This window comes from Silene latifolia, chromosome 9 (genome assembly GCF_048544455.1).
Source record: "Silene latifolia isolate original U9 population chromosome 9, ASM4854445v1, whole genome shotgun sequence".
NCBI lineage: Eukaryota > Viridiplantae > Streptophyta > Magnoliopsida > Caryophyllales > Caryophyllaceae > Silene > Silene latifolia.
Genome location: NC_133534.1, coordinates 6,507,548 through 6,534,823, shown reverse-complemented (window position 1 = coordinate 6,534,823; position 27,276 = coordinate 6,507,548). Strand labels below are relative to the sequence as shown.

The window sequence follows — 27,276 nt, the reverse complement described above, 5'->3', positions numbered from 1 at the left end:
GTGCTAAAATGGGCCAAACCCAAACCATCCGTGTATCCACTTCTATCTCTAATACTCCCTCCATCCCAATTCAGCCCAGCCCAATTCAAATTTAGATCGGATCCAAAACAGAATAGACCGACATTAATCTTCACAAATTAAATATTAAATAAATATCTCATTTCATATTATTAGGTCGGTTTAATTTCCTAAGTTTATATAAATCCGCCATTAATTCATATTTTACACCACGCTTCAGTTCATGAGCTATCAATCTCTCATTTTGTTCTAGATCTAATTTCTGGTACGTCTTTCTCTTTTCTCAATTCATTTGTTTTTTTTAATTAATCGCATTTATCGTCTTTCGTATTTGTTTACCTTTGATTAAAATATTTCTCGGAAACGATTGATTGAGACGGAGGGTTTAGTTTGTAGTGTAATTTTAGGGTTTTGTGTTATTTTTGCTAAACCCTAAGTTGTTGCATATACTTAAACCCTAATTTCCCTAATTCTGGTAGCGTATACTTAAACCCTAATTAGGGTTTAAGAACGGGATAATTGTGTGACTGTTGATTGTTGTTTTTTTTGGTTTGATTGTGTTTAGAGAGATGGCGGAAGCACACGCGAGGTTTAAGCAGTTTGAGTATAAATCGAATGCGAGTCTGGTGTTAACGACAGACTCGCGTCCGAGGGATACACATGAGCCTACGGGTGAACCTGAGTCTCTGTATGGTAAAATTGATCCGAAATCGTTTGGGGATCGGGCGGCTAGGGGGAGGCCGCCTGAATTGGATGAGAAGCTTAAGAAGTCAAAGAAAAAGTCGCGTGAGAGGGAGGCGGCGGAAGCTGGGGGAGTGAGGCAGGGGAAGAGGCGACGAACTAAGGAGGAGAGTGTTTTGAGTGTTATTGATGAGGCGGTTTATAAGCCTAAGACGAAGGAGACTAGTGCTGCGTTTGAGGCTATGTTGAATATTGTTCAAGGTGCGCTTGGTGGGCAGGAGCCGGGGATATTGCAGGGGGCTGCTGATGAGATTTTGGCGACTTTGAAGGATGACACGATTAAGGGGCCTGATAAGAAGAAGGTGATTGAGAAGTTATTGGGTACTACTGAGGTGTTTGATTCGTTGGCTGCTTTAGGGAAGAAGATTACGGATTACCAAGAGGGTGGTGATGTTGGGCAGTCGTCAGGGAGTGGGGATGTTGTGGATGAAGGGGGTGTTGCTGTGGAGTTTGAGGAAAATGAGGATGATGATGAGGAGAGTGATCTTGATATGGTGCAGGAAGATGAGGAGGATGATGACGATTTGGCAGAAGCTGGTGGGTCTGGTGGTATGCAAATGGGTGCTGGAAATGATGACGACGATATGCAGGAAGCTGACGAGGAGATGGCATTGAGTGTTAAAGTTATTGATGCTTATTGGCTTCAGAGAAAGATTACTGAAGCATTTAAGAATGCGATTGATCCACAACAAAGCCAGATACTTGCTGAGGAGGTTCTTAAGATTCTTGGTGATGGGGATGATAGGGAGGCTGAGAATAAGCTTCTGGTACACCTTGATTTCGACAAATTCTCCCTTGTCAAGTATCTCTTGCGAAATAGGAGGAAAATTGTGTGGTGTACTCGTCTAGCGAGAGCTGAGAATGAGGAAGAGAGGAAACGAATTGAAGAAGAGATGATGACGGGATCGGATCCAGAATTAGCCCCAATTCTGGAACAGCTGCATGCCACCAGGGCTACTGCCAAAGAGAGGCAGAAGGATGTGGAGAGGAAAATAAAATCAGAGGCTCGTCGTTTGATTGACAATAATGCTGCAGACGGGGACCACCGTGGTCCTAGAGGTTTAGCTGAGAAAGATTCTGAGAATGGTTGGTTGAATGGGCAGCGCCAATTGCTTGATCTAGATAGCATCACTTTTGAACAAGGTGGCCGTTTCATGGCAAATAAGAAGACTATACTGCCAGATGGATCTTTCCGGCATCAGGCTAAAGGTTACGAGGAAGTTCATATTCCTGCTTTGAAAGCTAAACCACTTGAACCAGGCGAACAAATGGTGAAGATCTCTGCAATGCCAGACTGGGCACAGCCAGCTTTCCAGGGCATGACTCAGCTCAATAGGGTTCAGAGTAAAGTCTATGAGACAGCACTCTTCGCTGCTGACAATATTCTTCTCTGTGCTCCAACTGGTGCCGGGAAGACCAATGTTGCTGTCCTGACCATATTACAGCAGATTGCGTTGAATAGGGGTCCTGATGGATCTTTTAATCACAGCAGTTATAAGATCGTGTATGTGGCCCCCATGAAAGCACTTGTGGCCGAAGTGGTTGGTAACCTGTCTAATCGGTTGCAACATTACGGTGTTAATGTGAAGGAGTTGAGTGGAGATCAGTCATTGACTAAGCAACAGATTGATGAAACTCAGATAATTGTCACAACTCCTGAGAAATGGGATATTATCACCAGGAAGTCGGGTGATCGGACGTACACACAGCTTGTTAAACTTCTTATCATTGATGAAATTCATCTGCTTCATGATAATAGAGGTCCTGTTCTTGAGAGTATAGTGGCTAGGACAGTCAGGCAGATCGAAACTACACAAGAGAATATCCGGCTAGTTGGATTATCAGCTACTCTTCCTAATTATGAGGATGTGGCATTGTTTTTGAGGGTTGATGTACAAAAGGGTTTGTTCTACTTCGACAACAGCTATCGACCTTGTCCCCTTGCTCAACAGTACATTGGAATCAATGTGAAGAAGCCACTACAAAGATTCCAGCTGATGAACGATGTTTGTTATGAAAAGGTGATGGCCGTTGCCGGAAAACACCAGGTTCTTGTTTTTGTCCACTCCAGGAAAGAGACAGCGAAGACTGCTCGTGCTATAAGGGACACGGCATTAGCAAATGATACCCTTGGCCGATTCCTAAAAGAGGACAGTGCAAGTCGTGAGATTCTTCACACTCATACTGACTTGGTCAAGAGTAATGACCTCAAGGACCTTCTACCTTATGGATTTGCAATTCATCATGCTGGGATGGCGAGGGCTGATCGCCAGCTTGTTGAGGATCTCTTTGCCGATGGTCATGTGCAAGTCCTAGTTTCCACTGCAACCCTTGCTTGGGGTGTTAACTTGCCTGCCCACACTGTGATTATCAAGGGAACCCAGATCTACAATCCCGAAAAAGGAGCCTGGACTGAATTGAGTCCTTTGGATGTTATGCAGATGTTGGGTCGAGCTGGTAGACCCCAGTATGATACTTATGGAGAGGGGATTATCATTACTGGCCATACAGAATTGCAGTTTTACCTTTCACTTATGAATCAGCAACTTCCTATTGAAAGCCAGTTCATTTCGAAATTAGCTGATCAATTGAATGCAGAAATTGTTCTAGGGACTGTGCAAAATTCTACTGAAGCCTGCAACTGGATCGTTTATACTTACCTATACATTCGGATGCTGCGTAATGGTACTCTATATGGCTTAGCACCTGATGCGCTTGTGCATGATGACGTATTGTACGAGAGAAGAGCTGACCTGGTAAAATTCTTCTTCTATCCTTACCTTATGTTTACTTTTATTGATTCCATATTTCCATGGGATCCTGTTATTTCTTCTGAATCCCTATGCTTATTTTCATTTGTCCCTGTTCGAGTCTTATCTGAACATTTTGTTGTGGCTTAGCTATTCTTCCGAACAATTTTTTTTTTTTTTTTTTAGTTTCTACAAAAGTTCCTCTAAGATTCATTATAAACATGTGACATTATACATGGATCCCCAAATCATCTTAATTTATAGCTCTCAGACAAATGGCCTTTAATCACACAATGTCAAGAACTTGACGTAAAGACAAAAGGAATTCTAAGTAATGAATCAGCCCCTTCTTTTGAATAATGATAATGCCAAATGAGGAGCCATTTGTAGTCTTGTACTTCATTGAGTTTTCAAATGCGGAGTATCAATTTTTGTAAATTCAGATTTTCAGTGAACATTATGATTTTTCATAATTGGATTAAATGTCAATATGTATAAATTATGGTAGTGGCCTAAAAAACCGCATCTTATGGAAACTTGTATGCAAGCTGGGGGGATTGATATTTTAGAATGAATAATAGAGAATCGTGGTATATCATTAAACTTGATTGACACCCCTAATTCTGACAAAATGAAAACTTTGAGTCTATCAAAAGAAGTTCCACGAAGCGAAGAATGATATGACATTTTTTATTTATATTCACAGTGATTAATTAAATGAGAATAGTTGCATTATCAAAGCTGCCAGGATATAATTGGTAGTTCTTACACATCATCATTTTCTATATGGACACAGCCAATACTCTTACAAAAAATGTTTAGCAACTTAATTGAAAAGATTCAGATGTAATATTCTTTATTTGTTTTTTCGGATGAAGTAACATATAATAGCCTCATCCTTGTCAAAATGGCTTTGAGAAAAACACAGGACTGATTAGACTAAGATTTACTTAATTACAAGTGAGACCTATTCCGGTTCATTTTGGATATCTTAATTGCTGTGTTTTGTTATGAATGACTCAACACATTTATACCTTCAAGAAGTTTCAGTAGCCTGACTTTTATCGATTTTCCAATTTTCAGATTCATTCTGCTGCTACAGTCTTGGACAAAAACAACCTGATAAAATATGATCGGAAGAGTGGATACTTCCAGGTGACTGACTTGGGTAGAATTGCCAGTTACTACTACATAACTCATGGAACTATATCAACTTACAATGAGCATTTGAAGCCAACTATGGGTGACATTGAGCTTTGCCGGTTGTTCTCTCTCAGCGAGGAATTTAGATATGTGAGTGTCAGGCAAGACGAGAAGATGGAATTGGCCAAGCTTTTGGATCGTGTTCCTATCCCCATTAAAGAGAGCTTGGAAGAGCCCAGTGCTAAAATCAATGTTTTACTTCAAGCCTATATTTCACAGTTGAAGCTTGAAGGTCTGTCACTAACATCAGACATGGTTTATATAACTCAGGTATGCTTCAATTCAGCTGTGACGATTTTTTTTATTTGCATGTGCATTCCTTTACTTAATGGTATCGGCATTTGATTAATTTCTCCATGATTGTAAACATGTGGGTCATAGAACTCAATTAAGAAAAAATATTAGACTTTGGCAAAATGCATTTTCGTAATAGTTCTCTTCCAAAATTTTGCATACCCTCTTCGTAACCCTGTCTCTGCCACTCTAGTGAATTTATTCCCACTTTTTTTTTTCTTCTGTTGCAGAGTGCGGCTCGTCTTCTCCGAGCACTATTTGAGATTGTCTTGAAGAGAGGTTGGGCTCAGTTGGCTGAGAAAGCTTTGAATTTGTGCAAAATGGTACAAAAGAGAATGTGGAGCGTCCAGACACCTCTCCGTCAGTTCACCGGGATTCCAACTGATGTCCTTATGAGGCTGGAGAAGAAGGATCTAGCTTGGGAGAGATACTATGATCTTTCTTCACAAGAACTTGGAGAACTTATAAGAATCCCAAAGCTCGGCAAAACACTTCATAAGTTTATTCACCAGTTTCCAAAGCTTAACCTTGCGGCCCACGTTCAGCCTATTACCCGATCCGTACTTCAGGTGGAACTCACCATCACACCTGACTTCCAGTGGGATGACAAGATCCATGGATATGTGGAGCCTTTCTGGGTCATTGTGGAAGATAATGATGGTGAATACATTCTCCACCACGAATACTTCATGCTGAAAAAGCAGTACATTGATGAAGACCATACTCTGAATTTCACTGTTCCAATATCTGAGCCTCTGCCACCTCAATATTTCATTCATGTTGTTTCTGATAAATGGTTGAGATCAGAGACTGTGTTACCTGTTTCTTTCCGGCACCTTATATTGCCTGAGAAGTATCCTCCTCCTACTGAGTTACTGGATTTGCAACCACTGCCAGTGAGCGCGTTAAGAAATTCATCGTATGAAGCTCTTTATCAGGAGTTCAGGCATTTCAATCCCGTTCAGACACAAGTTTTCACCGTTCTGTACAACACAGATGACAATGTCTTGGTCGCTGCACCTACTGGTAGTGGAAAGACCATCTGTGCTGAGTTTGCTATCCTTCGGAATCATCAGAAAAGCCCTGAAAGCACAATGCGTGTTGTCTATATAGCTCCGATGGAGGCTCTTGCAAAGGAGCGATATCGTGATTGGGAGAGGAAGTTTGCAAGAGGTCTTGGTTTACAGGTGGTGGAGCTTACCGGTGAGACGACAACCGATTTAAAATTACTAGAGAGGGGGCAGATTATAATAAGCACTCCTGAGAGATGGGATGCTTTATCGAGGCGTTGGAAGCAGCGAAAAAATGTTCAACAAGTCACCCTTTTCATCGTTGATGAGCTGCACTTGATTGGTGGTGAAGGTGGCCCCGTTTTGGAGGTGATTGTGTCAAGGATGAGATACATTGCAAGCCAAGTAGAGAATAAAATCCGCATTGTGGCGCTATCAACTTCTCTTGCTAATGCCAAGGATCTTGGTGAATGGATAGGTGCTACCTCACATGGGCTTTTCAATTTTCCTCCAGGGGTACGTCCGGTGCCATTGGAAATTCACATTCAAGGTGTAGATATCGCTAATTTTGAGGCAAGAATGCAAGCTATGACTAAGCCAACATACACTGCTATTGTGCAACACGCTATTGTAGAACGCAGAAAGATTCATAAGCCCGCTATTGTTTATGTTCCAACTCGGAAACATGCCTCACTTACTGCACTGGATCTCGTGGCATATACTCCAGGAGAAAGTAAAGAGGAACCATTATTTTTATTGCACTTTTTGGAAGAGTTGGAGCCTTTTACTGATAAGATAAAGGATCCGACCCTCAAAACCACACTGAGAGCTGGCGTGGGCTTTCTCCATGAAGGGCTATGTAGCACTGACCAAGATATCGTCTCCCAGCTATTTGAAGCCGGGTGGATTCAAGTTTGTGTTATGACAAGTTCGATGTGCTGGGGCGTGCCTTTGTTGGCGCATCTGGTGGTAGTCATGGGAACCCAACATTATGATGGCAGAGAAAACGCTCATACCGATTACCCCGTTACTGATTTGCTGCAGATGATGGGTCATGCCAGTCGTCCTTTGTTAGACAAGTCCGGGAAGTGCGTTATTCTCTGCCATGCACCCCGAAAGGAGTACTACAAAAAGTTTTTATATGAAGCATTCCCTGTCGAAAGTCACTTGCACCATTATCTACACGATAATCTGAATGCTGAAATAGTTGTCGGGGTTGTTGAGAGTAAGCAGGATGCTGTGGATTATCTCACATGGACATTTATGTACCGGAGGCTCACGCAGAATCCCAATTACTACAATCTTCAGGGGGTCAGCCATAGGCATTTGTCAGATTATCTATCTGAGCTCGTTGAGAACACGCTCAGTGATTTGGAGGCAAGTAAATGTATTTCTATTGATGATGACATGGATCTCTCTCCTTTGAACCTTGGTATGATTGCCTCGTATTATTACGTCAGTTACACCACAATCGAGCGGTTTAGTTCTTCGTTGACCCCTAAGACCAAATTGAAGGGTCTCTTGGAGATTCTGGCTTCTGCCTCGGAATACTCAGACCTGCCAGTTCGGCCCGGTGAAGAAGAGACGATTCGAAAGTTGGTCCATCACCAAAGATTTTCATTCGAGAATCCCAAGTACACAGACCCAAATGTTAAAGCAAACGCGCTGCTGCAAGCCCACTTCTCAAGGCATCCTGTTGGTGGCAATCTAGCATTGGATCAACACAAAGTAATCATTTGTGCTATTAAATTGCTTCAGTCAATAGTTGATGTTATTTCCAGTAATGGTTGGCTAGGTCTCGCTCTTCTAGCCATGGAAGTTAGCCAAATGGTGACTCAAGGCATGTGGGAGCGAGATTCCAATCTGTTGCAACTCCCACATTTCACCAAGGATTTGGCCAAGAGGTGCCAAGAGAATCCCGGAAAACCCATTGAGACCGTCTTTGACTTGGAGGAAATGGAGGATGACGAAAGGAAGGACCTCTTGCAGATGTCCGACATGCAGCTGCTCGACATTGCTCGCTTCTGCAATCGCTATCCGCACATTGACATGACATATGATGTGGTGGATTCTGACGAGATTAGGGCAAACAAGTATGTTACATTAGATGTGGCCCTTGACCGGGATATGGAAGGAAGGAACGAAGTGGGGCCCGTAGACTCTCTTAGATACCCCAAGGCAAAAGAAGAAGGTTGGTGGCTAGTGGTGGGAGATACAAAGACTAACCAGGTGCTCGCTAATAAGAGGGTGGCCTTACAGAGGAAAGCTAATACCAAGCTCTCGTTTCGTGCTCCTAAGGAACTCGGTAAGAAGAATCTAACCCTTTACTTTATGTGTGATTCATATATGGGATGTGATCAGGAGTACAACTTCTCAATCGACATCCAAGAGCCAGTTGCTGGAGACGACGTTGAGAGTGATTAATGTAATTTTGATGTTTTACTGAACTTTGTTATGCAGTTCCTTTGTACTATCAGACGTTTCCTGTATGTTATCTAGTTGCACGACAAACTTTGCATCGTTTTGTTGGTTTGTTTTAGTTAACCTCAATCATTTTGGGACCGAGATTTTGTTGTGGCTGTTCTTTCATGTGTAAACTGTGACGCGCCTCCTGTTTTTTCGAAAACAAGGTCGGAGCTGTGTTTCAATCCTTTGCGGACTCTGGAATATTGAATATCATGCTTTCTTTTCTAAGCATAGGATTTCCGGGGAATATGATTATGTTTTCGTATTTAACGCGAACACTAATGATTTGAAGCACAGGTACTTTTGCGGTTAAGATCGTCGCGTTTGTTTACAATTACTCGTCGAAAAAATGAATAAATAACGGACTACCATTGTAAATGAGTTGTATTTTTAAGATCTCAGCTCCTTTTCTTTGGATTATACTGTATATTTTATATAAAGCGGAGTCTTAACAAAATTGTCGATCCTCTGATCCGCTAAAACGCTAAATCAACATCTTGAGATTTTACAGTATGATTATATTGGTCGTAATGAATTGTCTTTAAATTCTTTTAATCAACCATTTTCAATTCTAACTTCTAAATTTTAATGCTCGATCACGTTATATGTTATCTGCTCTGTGATATTCGCTACATTTTCAAAAAAAAAAAAAGAAAAAAGAAAAAAGAAATAAAAAAATCAGAGATGTTTAATTTGGTTACTATAGTGAATTGGACTTAAGTCCTTAACGGAGAAATTACGTCTATTTTATGGCTTCGTATTCGAACCAAATACCAAACTGAATATCAATTTTCTTAGCATCTCTAAACAAATGTTGATCCAAATCATACATAGTGAGTTCATTACTAGTTTAATCCCTAAGATAAACATATGAAATACAACCCTACTTCATCCTTTTACAAATCATCAAATTAAATCTACATAATCTATCGTAGCACCTAAACATAATCATTTTACTCACACAAACTAACAATCAGCAGCAGCGAAGTCAGGATTTAATATTAGGAGGACGACCGCCCCTGCCAGCCCCAACCTGTCTCCGCCACTAATAATAACAACTTTATTTAAGAAAATCAAGAATTCTATTCTCATGTTCAACATCATCATCATAACAATCAACATCAAAAGGATCTTCAACACATTGCTCTCCTTCTTCCTCATCTTCCTCATCATCGACCTCCTCATCACACAACTCGACTCTAGCATCAGGCGCGTGTCCATCACCAAAAGACCTAACATGATCTTTCAAAGACCTCTTATGTTTAAAATCAGACCCACAAACACAAAACCATAACTTGCCACAATTCTTCTCATGTGTTCTCCAATCACCTCTGACCGCGAAACCCTTGCCACATTTTCGACAATCAAAACATTTAGTCCCATGTTTTCTCTTGTAGTGAGTTTGTAATGTTCTAAAGTCCTTAAGTGGCTTGGCTTTTGGATGTTGTATGTTGTTTTTGCACCCGTCCGCGCAACAATAACACGGCATTCTTAGCATGTTTGTCGACGTTGGGGTTGATATTGTCGAGGGTGTCGATCTTGTGCTTGCTCGCAATGATTCTGGACCTCTTCGGTATTGTGATCCGTGACCCCACATATGCATCTGTACAATATTTCACAATTTACCGAAGAAGTCTTAGCCTAATAGTTAAAAATGAAATATAGTGAATAACAGGTCCAACCCTCGATGTTGTAATGCTGATGTCATTGTGGCTCATTTGACACCAACAAAATTATTTCAAAATATTTAAAATCTTAAGTTATGAAATTTTCCTTAAGTGATAATTAATTAAAAGCTTAAATCGCGGAATCAAAACCATTTTGAATTTAATAAAATTTAGTCTATTATTGTAAGATAATAATTGATATTATTTGAGATTAAATCATTATCATTATAGTTGCACACAATGATGCTGGACCTCTTCAGGTACTGTGATTTGTGACCCCACATATGCATATGTACTGTATAATTTTGGTTTATTTTAGAGAGACCTAAATTAAAGTCATGCAATCAAGAACACTTTTTTTGGATTTACTATAAATTAATTTAATCTTTCTAGATTACGTAGAACAGTGAGTACTAGTACAAAATTAGCTTAATTAATTATTTTATGTACATAAATTAAACCTTGCAAAAATGCATGTGTTGTGTCCTCCTGTTAATGTTGATAGTCAAATGTATAATGTATTACTCCTTCCGTCCCAATAATTTGTTTCCCTTTGATTAAAATGCTCCCACAAAGAAAATAAAAGGTAAATAAAAGATTGAGACGGAGGGAGTAGTTTGTAATTTCGTATAGTATGTCATTATAGAGTTGTTTAAGACAACAAATTTTATCCCCTAATCCCTAACCATGCTTAAGAATAGCTTAGTAAATTCCAACAAAATACCTCATATAGTCATATATGATTTTTATTTGGAGAAATACTTGTTTTGTGGATTTGAATTTTACCAAAAAAAAATAATAATAATAATAATAAAAAATAAAGCTTGTGTTCTACATTACATTTGATTTGATGTTTTATGTTCACTTAACTAAAACCCTAAGGAATCATCTTTACCGTCTCATTCATTTATTTACCTTTTTCATTCTTTGTGAGTGGTAGACTAGTATATATTACATTGAATAAAGATTCGCAAAGCAATAATAGCCTGCAAAAAATCCGATACAAGATAAAAATCATCCCTGACACTACCACATAGTGACATAGCCTAGGTACACGATGAACTACACAATTCATTTTATTCAAAAAAAAAAAAACACTACACAATAATTAGTGATAACAATATAAATGGTAAATGGTATTAATTAAATGAAAATATATTACCTCAGGTTTGAAATGCAAACTAAAAAAAAAAATCAAGGTAAAAATAAAATAAGCAAAAACAATACCAAAAAAAAAAATTAATAATTAAACAATAAAGTGAATTTATAGACGGAGTAACTTATAAGAATAGGTTGTCAATTGTCGATGATGGACACCCCAATTTAAACCAAAAACGTAAATAAACAAGAAAAGAACCTGCATGTTGTTGTAACGGTTAAAGGTTTTGTTACAAACGGAGCAAGAGAACTGGGTCGGACCGACAAGGATTTGAGCCGGAGAAGGGATCCAATATTGTCCATCATTTAACCCACCATGAACCGCCGATATCTTGCTTGATCTTGTACATGTTGTTGTTGAAGGAGTTGTGCTCAAATGAAGTGCTACTGTCACGGCCGATTCCTCGTCTACATCTTCCCTAACATTATTTACATTAATACTAAGTTTATTTTGAGATGAGGTAGGTTTTGTTGATGAACATAAGAACATAAAATTATTATTATTATTGTTATTATTTGTGTTATTATTTGATGTTTTATTAGAAGTAATTAGGGTTTGGGTTTTGTTTGGGTTTTGGCCTGGAGGAGCTAAAGATAAGGAAATGTTGCAATATTTGTCAACATGTTCTTTGGGTTCTAATGACCATGATGTACTTTGCATTTTTGTTTTATGGAGTTTGTAAATGTGAGGGAGAAGGATGTATGTATGCAATGAAATGGAGAGAAGAGAAAGTAAGAGAGAATTGTATTTATTTGATGGAAAATGAGTTGTGGCTATCAAGTGTTGTAGATTGATGTTTTTTGTTGCATTGCAAAGGGTTTATAAGGGCATTTTTCAAAAATAAAAATAAATATTCTCTCTGTGGTCAATTGTTGTTCTTTGATTTTAGCACAGAGATCAAAGAAAGAGGAGTGGTACAACTATTAAATGATGACAAATGGACCAAATTGAATATGAACGAAGGATCAAATTGCTCATCAAATGCATTCCTAAAATAGAAAGGACAACAATTGACTGAGATACCCGGGACATAGGGAGTATTACTCTTTCCTTTCCACTTTTATTGTCCTATTTTCCATTTGGGGAAGGATTTATAAAATAGGGTGAAATTACTACTCTATAGCCTTTGAATTAAAACGAATGTAAATAAAGTATATCAGGATGAATATTGTCATAGTTAAATTATTTAAGGCTATATTAGAGGTTTACAAGCAACTTTTTTTTTTTTACTAAACTTAGAAAGGGAACAAAAATTATGGGATAAATTTTTGGAGGAAGGGGGGACAATAAAAATGGAATGAAGGGAGTATTAGAGTTAAATTTACGGTTACAGGTTATGACTAACATTTCTCGATAATGTATTGTGAGTTTGTGACTGAGATTGCATCTCCCTTACTACTAATCTCCCTTACTATTAAGAGAATAAAACTCTTAGTAGTTTTCCCGCCTAAACATATGCTAAAACTATATATGGAAACAATAACAAAATTATATTCATTTATCTTTTACCTCCTTTACAAGAAATAATCATTGTCTCTAATTTATTATGCAATCATTCCATAAATATTATTTCTTCATCAGTTATATTCTAAAATTACGCAAATCTGCTTCTTATGCAATCTTTACTTTAATTATTGTTCATCACTTACACTCTGAAATTACGTAAATCTGCTTCTTATATTATCCTTCATCAATTACTCTCTAAATATGGTGTATTTTTAAAGGACGTAACAATTTTAAAGTATTTTATTATTAGAAATAAATAAAAATATTAGTTTAATAATTCGTAAATCGTCTTTTTAAATGCGTGGTGTACTGTTTTCGTTATATGGTTAATATGCGTTTTAATTAGATTTTACATCACTTAATTGTATTTTAATGTCATAAATTAGTTTCATGCAATGATAGAGCATTATAGAGTTATTTTTTTTTATAGTAAAATAAAAATAGTTTAAAACAAAAATAACTTAACTTAAAGTGTCTCTTGATGATAGTAAACTTTTATTTTCTACCTCTTACTAAGATAATATTAGTACATTATAACCTTAAACTGTAAGTACAGTTAATTTATGCAATTAATTTAATAGAATGTCTCTTTATAAAACAAAACTAAAAAATACCGTGCTGTAGCACGGGCTCTACACTAGTTATAAATAATATAAATGTATGAGTAATGACGATATTATTATTTTAGGGTGATATTTTTTGTGAATACCAATATACCATAATGGATTCTCTCCAATTACTTTCTCTCCATTACTTCTCTAATACACCATTATTCTAATATATTTTCTCTCTCCATTCATTTAAACATTACTTTTACGATATAATTATAACCACTAGATCGTCTCAATATTTAATCTCCACCGTTTAAAAGTAATGGATGTCCATTTCTTTTCTAAGTAATGGAGAGAATCCAGACCGCATAATTACCACCTGATTTGGTTCGGATTCGAGTTGTGTAAGACCACTGTGACAATAAAAGCTCTTTCTTATAAATTTTAACACCGGTACATTCCAATACTAGCTTGAAAAATCCCTTGCTAGTTGATATAAGAGCTCACGGATTTCTATTAGGGTGATTTCCATAATCCGTTGCATTTTTGTACAATTTATTGAACATAATTATGTCTTGGTGAAAAAATGAAATTGATAATGAAAATTATGCAAACTATTATAGTATTGAAGTATAGGTATCATACTTGACTTCACTTTCATCTCAAAAGTAACTTGACACGGCCTGACCTGACCTGACCTGACCTAACCTAACCGTCCCATTTCGGGACCCGATCGAATTACCCATTTGTTAATTAGGCATAAGGAGAACTCAATATACATATAGTAGTACAGTCCGGGTGAAATGTGAAATAGAGCAGAAGGAGAAAACAGCTTTATACAAAGGTTGAAGTGGCAGTATTATTAGTATGTCTGATTTATGAATGTGAGCTTTACATATAAGACTATCAACTTTATCAGTATGTAGTTTCCTTTGCAATAATAAATGCATTACATTACATATTGTAAGGAGTATACCAAGCAAAAGGGGAAATTCAATTGGGCTCGCATCCCCATAACATACATTAGCTAGAGAATGTGGTCAAGGATTTATGTATACATCTACTGCAGTCCCTAACACTACTGACTCACATTATTATTATTATCATCACTAGTTGTGTGAGACGGGTTTACTTTGTAAGACGGTTCCTGGCTTCCAGCTATTATGTAAAAAGACATCGAGTAACTTAGGACCATCTCACAGTGTAAAACCGTCTTACTATATAATTTATTTATTATCATATAGATTTGAAACTACATACATTAGTCCAAGGGGTACATACATAATACACATTATTCACCAACTATATCATCTATATATATGAGGTGTGAATATTTGTCAAGAAATTATCTCAACCAAAAGTTTAAGCTGATAGTTGAAGTTCCATGATCAGTTTATACTTTAGCACGCCCCCTCACATGAACGCCCGTTGGGCTTTGAATTTGATGTGTGGATGCAACTACAGGTTTTCCCTTACCTGGTGCTAAATATTGCACTTTAGAAATGGGATGAGATTTGAACATGTGACATTTTGGTCACACTGACTCTGATACCATGCATGTCAAAAAACCATCTCAACCAAAAGTTTAAGCTGATAGTTGGGACCCATGAAACAATAATCGATAGTTGATTTTTTTTATATCTATAGTAATTGAGTGGAGAATTAATATTATAATGAAACGGTCATATATATAATACTTTTTTACTCTAATGATATTGACAGGGTTTGAAATGATATTGACGGGGTTTGCGTATATCCCCTTTTTACTCTAATGATATTGACAGGATTTGAAATCAGGTCATCAATATCGTCACGCCTTATAATTTTACCAGATAAACTAATTACTTGACCTAATTAATTAGCTTAGCGAATGATGACTTACATACTTCCCAAACAGTTTGATCAACACCTACATGAATGACACTCAATCACTCATTACTTCCACAAGAATAAAGACTACTCTCATTTAATGTTTAGAGTTTCTTAACAAGAACGAACCTAGGTTCAAGTTCTACCCCTAGGGCCGAAACATACATCAGTATTACCTATATCTTTAATCATGGTTATTTTTTTAGAAAAAAAGTAAATAATTATTTTTATCTTGAAAAGCTTAGCTTGCTCGGGCTAGGGCCTGGTCGGTCTGTCCTTAGCTTCGTCCTTGAATTTCTACATAGTTATTCCTACTCATTGTTATTGTAAGTAGTAATTGGATGTTATTAATGTAGAAATGTATCTGTTAGACAAATGTTTGACTTCTGAAAATGTGATGTCATAGAAATTAACCAATATGTAGGCAGGATGACTAAGTTAACCATGTAGGTAATTCTATAATTTTTGCCTTTGATTGATGTAAGACATGTGACCATTTTTCTGGATTAAAACTTGTGACGTTTCGATCATTTGTTTATCTTTGGGTTTGGCACAGAGACAAGGAAAAGAGAAAGAGATCAATTATTAGATGACAAATTGACAAGTGGACCAAATTGAGTGTGGATGGTCAAATAGCCTATCAAAGTATTCCTAAAATGGAAAGGTAAACAATTAACTGACTCTAAAATGGTATAGGTAAACAAATGAACGGGGCGAAAGGAAGGAGTACAAAATTTACAAGCAGCGCACAATTTACGTCCGTTTTAAGGAGTATCTACTATCTAGCTAGTGTTAATCATTAAAATATTTAGTGTATATTCTCCGTATCTTATTGCCTTGCTCGTTACTCTATAGATCTTTCTGTGATTGTACTTTTCTAATATCTTTGTATAGTTTAGGTAATTTAGGTCTTTTCTCTTCTAAGCATTGTGTTTGTAATTCCTATATATATTGTAATTCTTGAATTAATAAAATCATAACATTCATACTCAATTCTTCTCAACTCTTACATGGTATCAGAGCTTGTAAGATCCGACCTACTCACATACAATAAATTTTTTTTCGGTCTCCCTCCCCTTCTCCTCGGTTCTCCCATGGCTCCTCATGGTAATCTCATCCCAAACCCCAATGACCCCAACACTCCCTTCATTGATGTCAACCTTTCTCAATGCAAAGAACTCACTCCCCTTACCTATTTTAATTGGAAAACACAACTCTCCAACATTCTTTTCGGCTACGATTTGCTAAAATTCGTAGACGGGACTCACCCCGCTCCTCCTGCCACTCTGACCAATGAAACCACAAAAGCAACCACCTCCAACCCGGCCCTCAAAACCTGGCAACGCCAAGATAGGCTAATCCTAGGCGCCCTCATAGGTACCCTCCCTACTAATATCGCCTCTCTTCTCACCAATGCTACCACCTCACGTGAAGCTTGGTTAATCCTCGCCAACACCTATGCTAACCCTTCTAGAGGACATATACTTCAAGTTAAGGACTCCCTAGACTCCTTCTCAAAAGGCGACCTTTCTATCTCCGACTACATGACTCAACTCAAATCTTATACCGATAAATTAGCTGCTCTTGGCAAACCTATGGATGCCGAGGATATCATAGCCAAAATTCTTCGCGGTCTCGATAAATCCTATCAACCTATTATCGATGCTGTTCGGGCTCGCGATACCACCATCTCCTTTGACTCCCTCCATGAAAAATTGATCAATCATGAACTCACTCTCAAACAATCAAACCCAACTCCTCTCCCTGCCTCTCCCTTTCCCGTCACTGCCCTAGCAGCACAAACCCGTCCCAATTTTCAAAAATCCTACCCTCGGCCATCCTCTCAACCACCCCTACTCCCTACCCCTAATGACTCCTCTGCCAACGAGCCTCAATCACCCTTCAAAGGCCGTTGTCAGTATTGCAAATTCACTGACCATTATCTTACAATCTGCCGCAAATTCAAAAGGGATTTCCCCAATGTTCAACTGCCTGACTTGTTTCCTCCTAAGTCTGCTCCTCGACCAAATTCTCATCCACAGGTACACACTGCATCATCCTCTCAACCTTCCTCTTCACGACCATGGATCGTGGACAGTGGTGCAAGCCACCACATTACAAATGAACTTCAAACTCTTTTTCTTCACTCACCATATGACGGGTCTGATGACGTAATTATCGGTGACGGTACATCTCTTCCCATCTCTAATATAGGCTCCTTCACTTTACATACTTCCTCTTTATCTTTACAATTTTCTAATGTCTTACATGTTCCCCGAATATCTCGCAAAATACTCTCTGTCTCTCAATTTTGCAAAGACAATAATGCTAAAGTTGAATTTTTGTCCTCTTATTTTCTCATTAAGGTCATCACAACGAACCAAGTGCTCCTTCAAGGCAAACTTGAAGACGGCGTTTATCTATGGTACCCACCTTCCCCTCAAGCTCACCTCGGCCTCCTGTCTCCTTCCGTCACATGGCACCATAAATTAGGACATCCGTCAAAGTCTATCTTAGCTTATTTACGTAGTAATTTTTCACTTAATATTCCCGCTCTCAACTACTCAAATTGTAATGCCTGTGACATTAATAAAAGTCATAAACTCGTCTTTTCCGAGTCTTCTTTATCCAGCAGTGCTCCTCTTGATTTACTATTTTCGGATGTATGGACATCTCCGGTTTTATCTTATGACAAATTCAAATATTACGTCATCTTCGTTGATCACTTCACTAAATATATATGGTTTTACCCACTACAACGAAAATCTGACACCGAAAGTGTTTTTCATCGTTTTAAAAATCTTGTTGAAAAGTACTTTGATCGTCCCATTAAGCAATTATTCTCCGACAATGGCGGAGAATACATCAAACTTACTCCCTCTCTATCACATAATGGTATCTCTCATCTCTCATCTCACTTCTCCCCCACACACACCGGAACACAATGGCTATGCAGAACGGCGTCATCGTCACATAGTCGAAACCGGTCTCTCCCTCTTAGCTCACGCCAACCTTCCTCTTGAATTATGGCCTCATGCTTTCTCCACGGCAGTTTATCTCATTAATCGCCTTCCTACACCATCCCTCGCTAATGCTTCTCCCTATTTAAAACTTTTTGATAAACCACCAAATTATCTCAAATTACGGAGCTTTGGTTGCTTATGTTATCCATGGCTTCGTCCCTATGCCTCTCATAAACTTGACATTCGCTCTAAACCGTGTATTTTTGTCGGATACTCTGCCTCACAAAGTGCATATCACTGTCTTGACCCCATCACAAATCGTCTTTACACATCGCGTCATGTAAAATTTGTTGAGGACTCCTTTCCCTTTCCTACTCTCACGAAAACTTCACCATTACCACCCTCCACTACTGCACAATGGTGCAAAATAATGCTCCCTCTTCTCCCTGCGAACCCAGAAACTCCTCCCTCCACTCCTGCATCACCCGTCACTTCCCCTCCTGCCTCTCCCACAAACACAGCAACCCCTGTTCAACACGCATCCCCCTCCTCTGTTCCCATCAGTCCAACCCCTGCCTCCTCTACCATTCCTTCACCTCCCTCTCCTTCCTCCGTTCCTGCTACTTCCCCACCTCCACCTCCACCCCCTCCTCCTCCTCCCCAACGTACTGTCACTACTCGTTTACTCAATAATATTCGAAAGCCAAATCCTAAGTATGCCAAAACCGTCACACTCTCTGACCTCCACTCCCTTCCTACCTCGGCAAAACAAGCGCTAACCATTCCTCATTGGCGTAATGCTATGCTCGAGGAGTTCACTGCCCTATCCAAAAATAAAACTTGGACCTTAGTCCCACCTCAAAGTGACCGAAATCTAATTGGTTGTAAATGGGTGTTTCGGATTAAATACAATCCCGATAATACAATTCACAAATATAAAGCACGTCTCGTTGCAAAAGGATTCACTCAACGCCTGGGTCTCGATTATTCAGAAACCTTTAGTCCGGTTGTCAAGCCGGCCACGGTTCGTCTCCTTCTTTCTCTTGCTGTATGTAATAATTGGCCTATCCGGCAATTGGATGTTAATAATGCATTCCTTCAAGGTTCACTTACTGACACTGTGTATATGGCACAACCTCCGGGGTTTGTCGATGCATCGTGTCCATCTCACCACTGTTTGCTGTCCAAAGCTATTTACGGTCTTAAACAAGCGCCTCGCGCTTGGTATAATGAGCTCAAGACAGCCCTACTTTCCTATGGTTTTCGTGTGTCCCCTGCGGACCCTTCATTGTTTATGTCCTCTCATTCTCCATCCCCTATTTACTTATTGGTGTATGTTGACGATATCATTGTCACAAGTCCGTCGCAGTCTCATCTTTTGTCGTTCATTGCTACTCTTGCTGGTCGTTTCTCCCTAAAGGACTTAGGTCCTTTGTCATATTTTTTGGGTATCGAGGTTACTCCTAATAATGCAGGTATGCTTCTTACTCAAAAGAAGTATGTTCTTGATCTCCTTGAACGACACAAGATGCACGAATAGAAGCCGCTTCCTACCCCTATTGTCTCCCATCCGCCTCTTTTGCGCTCCTCTGGTTCGCCCATTTCCAATCCCTCTGATTATCGGGCCATCATTGGTGGTCTCCAATACCTTGCTATTACTCGACCTGACATTTCCTTTACGGTAAATAAATTGGCTCAATTCATGTCCTCTCCTACTGACATTCACTGGGCAGCAGCTAAGCGCCTTCTTCGTTATCTCCATGGTACGCTTGATGTTGGCTTACAGCTTTATCGTGACTCTCCAATTGCTTTACACGCTTACTGTGATGCGGATTATGCCGGGGACAAGGATGACTATGTCTCAACTTCTGGCTATATTATTTACCTTGGTCGTAATCCCATTACTTGGTCCTCTCGAAAGCAGCGTGCTCTTGCTTGTTCCACTACTGAGGCTGAGTTCCGTGCTATTGCGGATACTACAGCTGATATTGAATGGGTCCATGCTCTACTTCGTGATCTTGGTGTTACTCCGTCTGCTACTCCTGTCATCTTTTGTGACAATCTCAGTGCTACTCACTATTCGGCCAATCCCGTTTTCCATTCTCGTATGAAACATGTTGCTATTGCTTTTCATTTTGTGCGTGAGCGTATTCGTTCTCAACTACTCCGGGTTCAGCATATTTCCAGTACTGATCAGCTCGCTGATCTTCTTACGAAGCCCCTAGCTCGTCTCCGTTTTGCTACTCTATGCTCCAAGATTGGCCTTTCCTCCGGAACGTCCATCTTGCGGGGGCGTGTTAATCATTAAAATATTTAGTGTATATTCTCCGTATCTTATTGCCTTGCTCGTTACTCTATAGATCTTTCTGTGATTGTACTTTCCTAATATCTTTGTATAGTTTAGGTAATTTAGGTCTTTTCTCTTCTAAGCATTGTGTTTGTAATTCCTATATATATTGTAATTCTTGAATTAATAAAATCATAACATTCATACTCAATTCTTCTCAACTCTTACAGCTAGCAGAAGTTGTCAATGTTGTAGTAAAACATGCAGCTAGATCTGCCTTTATGACGCATATTTTAGCTATAGTAGAGAGTTTGATTCAAGTTCAGAGTAGTAGTGCTGATCGGGTACAATTACATCATGTTACACATGCATGTCATACAACCAAATAAACAAATTAAATAAGAATAACAAAAAAAAAATCATATAAGATCGATCATTCACTTCATCTGTTTAATTCGAATTTTTTTCCAAAATGGGTTTTAATAACAAACAATTTAACGAAATAGGGTAACTTTGAAACTAATTACCAAAAATGGGTCCACGTAGGCTCGGTTTTGGCGATGGTAGGTTCAGGATGAAGGTCGCTCAGCGGGAGAGCGACTTGAAGGAAAAACGCTCAGCGGCTGGGCGACTTAGCCAAAAAAAAAAAAAAAAAAGAAAAAAGAAAAATAAAAAAGAGAAGTGAATTGTAGCTGATGGGAATGGAACACGGAATCTACTAGCATTTCTTTCACACCCCTTACCATAACACCAAGTGTAAAGTGATGTCTTATTAAGGGGATTAAATTTCCATATTTAATGCTAACAGCAATAAATGTGTTTTGGGACTTGAATAACGATTACTCAATATTATCTTTAATCACTTCCCTTTAACATATAAACTTTCTTGCACTGATGGTTAGGTAATATTGAATAAGTGTTAGTTTTGTGGAAGGTCCTGTGTTCGACTCTCCTTAACAGCCTTTTTTTTTTTTTTGCGAACACCTAAGTCGCTGTGGGGGTAGGCGATTTGAGCTAAAATCGCTCACTCCCGGAGCGACTTACCGTTTAAGTAGCATACTGAGGTTTGGGTGGACATTAAGTGACACTTTGGGTAAGGTCGTTGAGCGGGAGAGCGACTTGAATCCGAGCCTAGCTTCGATGATGACGTGGACCCATTTTGGGTAAATACTTTGAAACTCAACTTATTTCGTTAATTTGTTTGTGTTTACGCCCCATTTTGGAAAAACATTCGTTTAATTCAGTAGCAGAACCAAGATTTATTGGCAGGTTGAAACTTTTGGGAGCCAAACTAGTACTTCCTCCGTCTCGGTCAATTGTTATCCTTTGGTTTTGACAAAAAGATCAAGGAAAGAGGAAGGGGCCAATTACAAAATGACAACTGGACCAAATTAAGTGTCATGGATCAAATTGCTGATTAAATTCATTTTTAAAATAAAAAGGATAATAATTGACCGAAAAACCCTAAAGTAAAATAGGACAACAAATAACCGGGACAAAGGGAGTACTTGTTGTAAAAATAAGGTTAGCTAGCTAAAATTTTGACTAAAAAGCTCAATTTTTTACTGTTCAAGGAGCGACCGTCCGCTTAGTCCAACCATGAGTGCAGAAACTAAGCCTACAGTTTTGATCGTCGAATTTACAAACTTTATTGATGAAATATACTCAATACACTAGTACATTCACATTTAGGGTCTTTTTTTTTTCCGGCGCACAGGACCTCTATTTGTTTTAATACGCTCATGGCCATGGCGCCTGCCGCTATCTCCACCACTGACTACAAACTTACAATGTACTAATAGAACTCTTATATACTCCCTCTGTCCCGGTCATTTGTTGTCCTTTTCCATTTTGAGGTGTCTCAGTCATTTGTTGTCCTTTCTATTTTAAGAATGAATTTGATGAGTAATTTGATCATTCACACCCACTTTACTCCACTTGTCATTTAGTCATTGGCCCTCTCCCCCTTTCCTTGGTCTTTGTGCCAAAACCAAAGGACAACAAATGACCGGGACGGAGGGAGTATATAATTGCTCATTCGTCCACCCTCTCCTAAAATTTTTCACCCATCCTAAATTCAAATTCTGACTCCGACACTGACCATGGCGCACTACCGCTATCTCGACCACTAGTTACAAACTTACAATATAGTCCTATATAAGCATCATATAATGAAGAGAGAAAGACAGAGGAGTGGGAGTGAGTCACTCTCAAGCAAGCAATAGAAACAGGTGATGACTGGGAGTGATCTGATAGTAGTAGTCATCACTGTAAGTTTATTATTGTATCTATATGTATTTATTACCCAACTTTTGCAGCAAAAAAAGCCCTACCTTTATTACTAAAAGAAAAGGACCACACTACTTTTTTTTTTTTACTGCTTTTCGGGTTTCACCCTTACCTTTACCTTTTTTTTTTTTTCCTTTTCTTTCTTACCATTTCACTTACTTACCACCTTTTTACTGCACTTCATCAGTTTCTCTTACATGCAAAAAATAAACTTCAGTTACATACGTAAATGTTTTTTTTTAACGTCTTTGTTTTTGATTGAATCAAGTACATTGTACTTACGTAAATTGGATAAACTAGCTTTATTACATGATTATATACGGCCATGCATGCATTAGTCAGTTTTCAGTTGTAGTAATTTTCGTAAACTGTGCCACTTTCTCAAGTTATTTACTCTATACTCGTATATGCATGGTTATTCTCCTATTAACATGCACAATTGCATATGTAAAAATTCAAAATATCATCCTATTTGGAAAATATGAGATGATGGTTGACTCTTGATTATCATAAATTAAAGTGTAAGGATCGGATAGTACGGTTTTTCTAACATGTATTATATTGACAATGATAAATATTATATTTCCGCTCCAGTTAGTTATTTACTTAAATCATTATATTGCTGTAACGTACCAGCCATCATTTACTCTCCTTTATAATTAGAGATTAATTTAACGAATAAAGTAATTATTAACTTGAAGTATAAAACAAGGTGATCAATTCGTAATCCAAAAACAAAATTTATATCAATATCAAAGGGTGATACTGAGGTTGAACCGGTCCACCATACCTTTATGATATAGTAATAACTATATTATTAATAAAGTAATACAATGAGAGTACACCAGATGATAATATATATCTCAATTATTATCTTCGATAATGATATATAATGTGTGATTATTGATTATTTATCACCTTTTTGCGTGTACAGCTTGATCTATATAATGGTGACTAAGAATAAAATTCATATTAGGAGATGTTACTAAAACTCAATACTATAAATCTATATAATCATACTCGGTAATTGTTTTTAACTTGTGTATGATTCAAATAATTTGATTAGTAAATTACCCTAAATGGTAAAAAGGATAGGTAAGAAAAACTAATTGTAAAACATGACCGGAGTAAATGAGAATTGAAAAAAATAGAATAAAGACTGAGAAGAGGAAGCGTGGGAAGTTAAAAAGTAGACAAAATAGGAAAATAAACAAAGACGTATGTTTTTGCATGAAAAAACCCTAAAATTGAAAGGTAAAGGTGATTCCTTTAGACAAGCAGTATAAAAGGGCCAGGAGAATCAAGACAAATTTTTAGTCCATGTATTTTGGATTATGCAGCTTTTTTCAACTTTTATTTATTTTCTTTCTTTTTTTGGTTCCTTTTTTTGCTTTATTCAATGTTTCAAGTGTCAGTTCGATTATACAAAGTACACTCAAACTTTTTCACACACCTTCAAATAAATGCCTACAAAAATTTTAAAAAAAAATTACTCGTATTATTATTAACTTCTTTTTTTTTTGGAAATTATTTATTAGTCATACTATTAAGATTTAAGAGGACGATATAATAACTTTTAGCAGTAAGGCCCCGTTATTTCTGGCTTAATTTCAGCTCATTTTAGTTCAACTCGGTTCTATTTAGTTCAATTCCGTTCAGTTTCAGTTAGTTTTGTTCAACTCATCTCGTCACAAAATTACTCTTACTTTAGCTATATTCAGTCACCTCACTTCCTTCAGTTCAACTTAGCTCAACTTCATTCAATTCAGTTCAGCTCAGCTCAACTTCATTCAATTCAGTTCAGCTCGTTTTAGCTGAAAAGAACATGGCCTAATTAAGTCCCCTTAAAACGGCATTATCCGTCTTAATTTTATGACGGGTCAAGTACTGTCACTTGTGTATTATGTATAGTGTATAAGAATGCATAAAGAATAAACAATATACGGAGTATATGACTTATATACACATGATACTTGACCCGTCTTAAGCTTAAAATAAATAGTATCGTCTTAATTAAATGAGAATTTGTGAAATTTTAGAGGTACTTAAAGTTTTTTTTTTTTAATGAGCTACGTGTCTATAGAATGAACTATAAAGATTTTTGATGAAAAAAGTTTTTCAATAGTAAAATCGTAGTATATGTAATAATATTTGATTGTGCTCTTTTTTATTTGTCCGCCTCAGACACTTCGGTATGTTTATGGTTTTGATACAAAGATCAATAAATTGAGAGACAGAAATGTTTTATAAAATACTCGTATAAAAATGTGAAAAATAACAAGTACATGTAAAATTACCCCAACATACTAAGTAAAAACATACATATATGATTGACTAATAACGGAAAACAATAAAAAAAAAAACTGAAGCTTCTTAGTTAGAATTTCAATTTTTTTTTTCTAATTTACCCTATTACTTCTATATTAGTAGCTTGTCTTTGCTGCAATTCTCGCACTTCTAACAATAAATTCTGGCTCTATCACTCTAACCGATACATCCAAATAAGAAAAAAAAAAAGTTTTCGAGTGTTTCAAAAGACACAAATTTTTACTCGTGGTTGTTACAAGCTATGACGAGTTGACGACTAATACCCAGTGACGTTTTTGACGGGGGTACAAGGGTTCATCTGCACCCCTTTTCCAAAAAATAATTACAATTTTGTTTAATAAGGAAGCACATAAAGTATGTGCGTTTGGTGGTTGACAAGTCTATTTTGTAGTAAAAGGTCATGGGTTCAATTCTTGTATTGTAATTTTTATCTAATACCATGTCACCATACATTTTGTCTAACTAAACAATTTTTTTTTTCTTTATAAAACTCGATATTTTCATTATTAGAAAATTTTACACCTCAGTACATCAAATCCTAGAATCGCCTCTATTTATACCCGATTTAGAAATATTTAAAAAGAAATTAAGAAGACGGTAAGAAGTAAAACTTGGTACCGTCACAACTCACAAGTAAGGCTCGGTATCCAAAATGTATGAAACCAGGGAGTAATTATTAGGGTATACGGAGGTAGAAAAGAGTGAATCGAGAAAAACAAAGAGAGCTAAAACGTAAAGTTTGGAAAGTGGTCAAGGCTTGAAATGGGGATCATCAGTGAGTGCAGATAAATTGACAGACATTACATAAAATTGCAGACAAAATGTTGACAGTGTGCCCACGCATTACTGTTCATTTTCATGGTGTAAAATGGGAAGTTGGCCTGGTGATAATAATAGAGAAGGAGACCATTACATTAAAACTCGCAAATTATTACCTACATTTGGAGACACAATTGTGAGTATATATTGTCTACATATACAACTCTGAGTATATATTGTCTACATATACAACTCTGAGTCTCTGTGAGGATAAGATCCATGGATATGACTTCTACTATGCAATAACAATGTAATGTCCATCATATGACAATACTTACTCATGCAAATATGCTTGGTAATAATAGTAATTAAAAGGGTTTAGAAAAATAGTCAAAGTAAAATATAGTTATATCTGACGGTACAAATATCAACTAGCTTAATTGGTAAAGTCTGTAATACTCATAACATTAGTTTGAACCTCGTATTAAAATTGCCATGACTGCTTATTTTATAGCAAAATAAAATGTGACTATGGTGGATTATTATTTTCTACTCCTATTAGTTATATTTTTCTATATTATGTCAAAAAAAAAATATAGGTTTTTGAAATTACCTTTAGATATTCTATTAGTTATATTTTTTTATATTATGTCAAATAGATCTCTAAGATATATTCTAGTTGAATTATGTTTCTAATCATCGTTCTCTTGTAATTGTTATATAAAGCAACCTTTGTCATGAATAATATTCAAGTCATTAATTCATTTAATCTTATATTCTCTAGACTCTACAATAAGTTTAAGATCGGATATGTCCATCTTAAATAAGACTATGTAATAATTAATGGGTTATGATAAATACAACCCAATGTGTTGTATTTAAGAAACTAAAAAAGGAAATAAACACTTAATATATGCATTAATTGCATCGATTTATGTGTAATTTGTTCTCTAATTTCTAAATTAATAACAAATTTAGAAGGATATTAAATGCTTAAATACAACCCAGTAACCCACTGGGTTGTATATAGCATTTCCCATAATTAAAAGGGTTTTGGAAAATAATGAGGAAAAAATATAATAATAATATGTGTATGAAAATGGAAAGTCGTTTATTCTTTTGTAGTAGCACTGGTGGTGAAAATTATACAGAGTGTGACTTGCGAGTATAGTGTAATGTTGGATTGGTGACCATTATTTTCTAAAAAATGTAGATTAAAATATACTTCACATATATAGAGTACGAGTTATGCATGTGTTAGCAAGTTGCAAGTAGCAATCAGCAAGGCCATGTCGCCCATCCTTTTATTTCATTATACTAGTGTTCAAGCCCGGCCGTTGGCCGGGTTATTTCGGTACACATGCTTTTGAGATTCAATATGTGTGAACTGGATTTTACATTTTTTTTTTGGCACGT

General features: G+C 37.2%; 2 protein-coding genes across 2 annotated transcripts; one reads left to right on the top strand and one right to left on the bottom strand.

The window, feature by feature from the left end:
* Positions 1-77: 77 nt before the first annotated feature.
* Positions 78-8,713, top strand: LOC141598897 (DExH-box ATP-dependent RNA helicase DExH12-like). The gene is made up of 4 exons (XM_074418712.1): positions 78-283; positions 584-3,515; positions 4,593-4,982; positions 5,237-8,713. Exons 2-4 carry the CDS (start codon positions 588-590, stop codon positions 8,438-8,440), a joined length of 6,522 nt encoding a protein of 2,173 aa, XP_074274813.1. The 5' UTR covers positions 78-283; positions 584-587; the 3' UTR covers positions 8,441-8,713.
* Positions 8,714-9,253: 540 nt separating this feature from the next.
* Positions 9,254-12,116, bottom strand: LOC141598896 (zinc finger protein WIP6-like). Its single transcript, XM_074418711.1, has 2 exons — positions 11,507-12,116; positions 9,254-10,085 (listed from the first exon to the last, which is right to left on the bottom strand). Exons 1-2 carry the CDS (start codon positions 11,966-11,968, stop codon positions 9,543-9,545), a joined length of 1,005 nt encoding a protein of 334 aa, XP_074274812.1. The 5' UTR covers positions 11,969-12,116; the 3' UTR covers positions 9,254-9,542.
* Between the last annotated feature and the right edge of the window lie 15,160 nt (positions 12,117-27,276).